Here is a 6000-nt window from a genome sequence, read left to right on the forward strand (position 1 = left end):
TCCGGCCACTGCTACTATTGGTTTGACCGAGCCGAACCGGGAGCAAAACACGTTTGATTTGGATCTTTAAAAAAAAAAAAAAAAACAATTTTTATTTGTTTTTAAACAAAGACAAACATTAAAAAAAAAACCATCTTCCATTACAAATTGTAGAAAGTGTGTCAGTTGGTTACAGTATTTCCATGCATCTCTTCCATAGTCACCACCTGCTTTTCATATCAAATCGTGTATTTTAAATTCACCTATATTCATGTATATCACAATTATTATATCTCAACCTTAATTTGACTATTATTGTTTTACGTCCTTTTATATATAATATTCAAAATCTAGAATAGGATTATATAATAACATTCCATTAAACCATCCTAAAATCATCCAATCACAATACATCTTTATAACATATTCTAGATAAAGCTTTTAAACCTCCTCTCATAATCTCCCTATATTTGGGTTTTTGGATCTTTTTGAGGCCTCCCCCAATCTCTGCCGAGACTACAGGGCGGCTGTTCCTGAGGGAAGAGAGTTCAAATCCTCCAGGGAGATTTTTCTCCATCTCCACAAAACAATTTCCTGGACAGGAAGGAGAGGAAGACGGGGAAAGTGCTGCCACTGGAGACCGCAAAGCTTTTCTATGGGCAGGGAGGTAGAGAGAGGGGCCTTTCCTCCTCCTTCCACGCCCATCATCATCCCTGCTCTTCCCTCCGACGCCTTCCTCTTTCCCGCGCTTTGCAGGGAAGCCTGTAAATTTACGCAACACCCACTAGGGGGCGCCGTCTGCCAAGAGAAGGGAACATCAGGCGCTTCCCTATTGGCCCACAGGGGGACAAAAGTCACGGCTGCCTTTGCAGAGGAGGACGTGAAGGAAATGACTTCATAGAGCCCTGCCGATCTAGGACGCCGCACTCGCTCTCCTTGACCCCTGAGTCTCCGCAGGAGGCGGAGAGTCTGCGGGAGAGTGTGGGGGGGGGGGGCGTGGCAGACCCAGACGTGTCCCGGGTGAGTTGGGGGCTCTTCCCGGGCAAAGGGAGGCGGAGGAGAGAGAGAGACCCTCTCCCGGCCCTTTGCCGGTTTCAACCCCGGGTCCCATGCTCCCCAGCCGTCCTTTGCATGAAGGGGGAAGACCCAGCAGGAGAGGAGAGAAGCCGGGTGAGGAGAAGGCAGGATTCGCACCCGGCTCCTCGAAGGCCCGACCCTGTCTCCGGAGGGGGAGAGAAGCGGGGCTGCCTCTCCAGCTGCGTCCTCCCCGGCCCTGCTGTGGGATGACCCCTTTGGGGCTCCGGGCAGGTTGGGTGAAGGTTGTTCAGTGGCTGAATTCTCCACTTTGTAATTCTTGGCATTTATTTTTCTTTCCATCTCAGCTACACAAACTCAAAGCCATTTCCAATGTTTTCAAGGCAAAAGTATCTCTTGGGCAAAGAGAGCAGAATAACCTGCGGTGGTCAGTCCTGCAAAAACAAAAAGCATCCTATGAATGAAAAGCGGTTGGAGATCCACAAGAAAAGATTCACTTGGAGTTGCCTTGCAGCCCAGAGAAAGGATGGAGACACAACTTTTAGCAAGTGAAGCCACTCCAAAAGGCCCTTGTGCTCTTCAGCCTGGGAGCTGTGGGGAGATCAGGAAAAAAAGCCGGCGGAAGTTCCTGGAGGAGGAAACCATCCTCCATTCAGAAGTTCAGCCCTGCAACTTCAGGAGCCTCCAATACCAGGAGGCTGAAGGTCCCCGAGGACTTTGCAGCCGACTCCACTACTTTTGCAGGCGATGGCTGAGACCAGATAAGCACACCAAAGCCCAGATGCTGGACCTGGTGCTTCTGGAGCAGCTCCTGGCTATCCTGCCCCCAGAGATGGAGAGCTGGGTGCGGGATTGTGGAGCAGAGACCAGCTCCCAGGCAGTGGCCCTGGCGGAAGGCTTCCTCCTGAGCCAGGCAGAAGAACAGGTCAAGTTGGAGGTGAGAGACCTTTGTCTCTGGAGTCTAGATGCGCTTTGAGGGAATAAAGAGTTTGAATTTGTCACCCAATCCCTTCCAGACTCCTCTGGCACGGACGTGCTACATGGAGGTCTTTCACTAATTCTTGTTGGACACAGTTCCATTCATTCCACTCTCAGGTCCTTGAGGAATATTGGGCACTTTGAGGTTGTGTTCAGAGATCAAGTATCTACTTCGTGTTGTGTGATAAATTATTCTTCTTTTCTCCTTCCTTCTATTTCAAGTCCTTCACTGTGGAGCTCAGAGATCCTGAAGGAAGGAGGAATCCATCAAATTTCCCTGAGGATCTGTTTTTCAGAGCGGTATCTGAGGAAGAGTCAAGTCAGGACACCTTGGGAGGTAACCGAAGGTCCTTTGCTCCCCAGAGAGATCCCAGCTATCTTACCTCGTCTATGCCTTCTCTTAAGAAGGATATATCCTTCTATTTTGCTATTATATAACCATTTTTGTTTTATTTAAGTACAATGACAATAAAGATTATACTTATACTTATTAATCATGAATATCTTCCTCACAGGGAAACATAGTATGAACGTTTCTGGTCTTTATGTCGGAGCTGAATCAGTGGTTGAACCTCCAAATGAAGTAAGTGGGGGATATAAACTAGATTTGTATTGTCTCTTGCCTTCAAGAAGTCAAGCTGGTGTACAGTACACTCCATTCGTCTCTCCTACCACCCCTACCCTTGTTCTGGCAGTGTTATTTGCCTGATTCCGAGCACCATGGAAAGGAGAATAGCAGGTTCAGGTTGCTTAGACGCTGTAATTATATGTAAGATTAGATATAGGGTCTCTTTTTTATATTTAGTCATTGTTATACCTAAGAGGAACTGTTTTTTAACTTGCTCTAGTAAACTTGCTCTGCTGGGTACTCTTCCTACTATTAGTTTACAAGACGTATTTTTTTAAAAAAAATATCTTCAAGAAATATGAATGAAGGAAGAAACACAATTTTCTGTTCTCCCATCTCCCTTAAACCTTGGAATCTTATCAAGCTAATGATTTAACTATTTAGCAAATAACTTTAATTTAGCAAATAGTTGTGGTTTTGGAATTTGTGAACAATGGAACAGACCCACCAAACCCACCCTGGCCTTTTTTGTTGTTTCTTGTTCAGAAGGGCGTTGTATCCTTCGAGGAGGTGGCTGTGTATTTCTCTGAAGAGGAGTGGTCACAGCTGAGCCCTGACCAAAAAGAGCTGCATTGGGAAGTCATGGTGGAAAATGATAGGAACATGGTCTCTCTCGGTAAGAGTTTGCTATTCCTAACTCTAGCGTTGAGAGTAAATAGAAGTATTTCTATTTACTCAGGTTTTTTCTCTGCGGCTACATGGTTTTGGCAAGAGAAAATGAATAGCAAAAAGAAGGCAGTTTGGATAGAAAAAAAGAGGATTCGTTTCAAAATTATTTTAGCTCTCACAGATCTCTGCTGAAATTAACTGACTAGTAAATATTAGGCTATCTCCCAATCCCCTTTTTGGATGTTTCCTCTGATAAAGTGAGAGCTATGTCTGGATGAGATTTGAATACGTATGAATAATTGTAGAGAAAGAGATATTTTCTAGATATTTGCAATGCTTCTATAGTTGATTAGTATAGAAATTGTAATTTGTATACCATGTCATTGAAAGCATGGAAATGTGCAATGTATTGGAAGTTAATAAAAATTAAGAATTAAGATTTCCTACAGTTTGATGTTTTTCACCAGCGATTATTCTTTTCCTTTGAAGGTAATAATGGGCAGGAGAATCAAGATTCCTTTGAACTGCTCCAAGTGATCAGTGCTGAAGGAATGGAGAAGTCTGCAATTCAAAAGGAAGTAGAAAAACATGAAGGAAACCCGTTAATTAACTGGAATTGGGAAACCTCATCTTTTATTGATGCTTCACTGCAAGACTTTCATAAAAAGATCCACAAAGGAAAACAAAAACGCATGGAATGTGGAAAGACCTTTGCTCGCAGGAGTCAACTTAATAAACATAATAGGAGCCATGCGGAGGAGAAGCCACATAATTGCAAGGACCATGGAAACTGGTTCAGAACAATATGTTCCCTTGATCTCCATCAAATGATCCATACAAGGCAGAAGGTATTCAAATGTGTGCAATGTGGAAAGGGCTTTCAGAGGAACTGTGATCTTACAATCCATAAAAGGACCCACACAGGGGAAAAGCCATATAAATGTCCAGAGTGTGGAAAGGACTTTGCTCGTAGCAGTAATCTTAATTCCCATAAAAAGATCCATACAGCGAAAAAGCCATATAGTTGCAAGGAATGTGGAAAGTGGCTGAAAACAAAATGTTCCCTTATACGCCATGAAATGATCCACACAAGGCAGAAGGGATTTATATGTGTGCAATGTGGAAAGGGCTTTTTGAGGAATTATGATCTTACAGTCCATAAAAGGATGCACACAGGGGAGAAGCCCTATAAATGCATGGAGTGTGGAAAGACCTTTTCTCGGACTAGTAGTCTTATTTACCACAAAAGAATCCACACAGGGGAGAAGCCCTATAAATGCATGGAGTGTGGAAAGAGCTTCATTCGGAGTGTTTGTCTTACTTCTCATAAAAGGATCCACACAGGGGAGAAGCCATATAAATGTGCAGAGTGTGGAAAGACCTTTGCTCACACTAGTAGTCTTATTTCTCATAAAAAGATCCACACAGGGGAGAAGCCCTATAAATGCATGGAGTGTGGAAAGAGCTTCAGTCGGAGTGATTGTCTTACTTCTCATAAAAGGATCCACACAGGGGAGAAGCCATATAAATGCATGGAGTGTGGAAAGACCTTTTCTCAGACTGGTGGTCTTATTTCCCACAAAAGAATCCACACAGAGGAGAATCCATATAAATGCATGGAGTGTGGTAAATCCTTTACTCAGAGGCATAAACTTGCAATCCATAAAAGGACCCACACAGGGGAAAAGCCATATAGTTGCAAGGAATGTGGAAAGAGCTTCAGTCGGAGGTATTGTCTTACTTCTCATGAAAGGATTCACACAGGGGAGAAGCCCTATAAATGCATGGAGTGTGGAAAGAGCTTCAGTCAGAGGTATTGTCTTACTTCTCATGAAAGGATTCACACAGGACATGCCATATAAATTTGTGGAATGTGCAAAGGGTTTGTAAGGTCTTGCCTCTCCAATCTCCCCCCCCCCCCCAACAGTACAGTGATGCAGGAAACAGAAACTTCATATAGAGATCTATCCAATCCTCCCTACTCCCACCACAAAGCCAGCGTCTCAAAAGAAATATATGGGGCTTGACTGCGTTTCTTCAAAAATTGATCACTGATGTTACATAAAAGGACCCATACAATAGAAAAGCCTTATAAAAGCATGGAGTTTGGAAAAACCTTTACTCAGACCAATCATCTTACTTCTCATACAAGGATCCACATGGGAGAAGGTATAAAAATGTATGGACTGTGGAAAGGGCCCCAGTCATAATCGTTCCCTTACATATCATAAAGGAATCTATACAAAACAAATTATATGAGTAATTCGGAAAGAGCTTCAGGAAAAGTAATGACCTAATTTTTCAATAAACGTATATTTGTGTGGGAATCCATATAAACTTTCTTGGTTAACTCTTGCATTTCCTGTATGAGTGTAATGATCTAGAGAAGGTAAAAAAAAAAGATGGGGATCAAAGCCTCACAATATAGTTAAGCTATAGATAAGCACTCCATGGAGGTGTGGGAGACATCTGGTTTGCAAGGCTTGCAATCAATGTTTTGCAAGCAGGTAGACATTATCTTCAGGAGGATTTGTGCCTCAGCTGTTCCTTTAGCAATGCCAATGGTGCACTTGTCACCATGGTACTTATCATGTCTCTCCAGTTTGCTGCCAGCCTTAGAGCCTCTCATGCAAGTGGGTTTAGGATGAGGAGAAATTTGTCTGGTTTTTACTTCAAAGCTATGACACCCTTCCAGTTTGAGGATCTGTTAACTTATGAATAATTATTAGAGGGTTTTGTAGGCTTTGAATTAACTTCAGCCAAAATGATTC

At 43.1% G+C, this 6000-nt stretch overlaps 1 protein-coding gene across 1 annotated transcript in view; it reads left to right on the top strand.

Moving 5' to 3' along the window:
- LOC116502611 (zinc finger protein 420-like) overlaps window positions 1-5548 on the top strand; it is a 49202-nt gene extending 43654 nt beyond the window's left edge. The window contains exons 7-11 of the mRNA XM_032208482.1: window positions 1483-1951; window positions 2215-2329; window positions 2508-2575; window positions 3107-3236; window positions 3719-5548. Of these exons, the coding sequence (XP_032064373.1) occupies window positions 1483-1951; window positions 2215-2329; window positions 2508-2575; window positions 3107-3236; window positions 3719-5091 (2155 nt within the window). The 3' untranslated portion in view covers window positions 5092-5548. The remainder of the gene's footprint in view (window positions 1-1482; window positions 1952-2214; window positions 2330-2507; window positions 2576-3106; window positions 3237-3718) is intronic.
- The last annotated feature ends 452 nt before the right edge of the window (window positions 5549-6000 follow it).

The sequence above is a fragment of the Thamnophis elegans genome, chromosome 2 (assembly GCF_009769535.1).
Source record: "Thamnophis elegans isolate rThaEle1 chromosome 2, rThaEle1.pri, whole genome shotgun sequence".
In the NCBI taxonomy this organism is placed as follows: domain Eukaryota; kingdom Metazoa; phylum Chordata; class Lepidosauria; order Squamata; family Colubridae; genus Thamnophis; species Thamnophis elegans.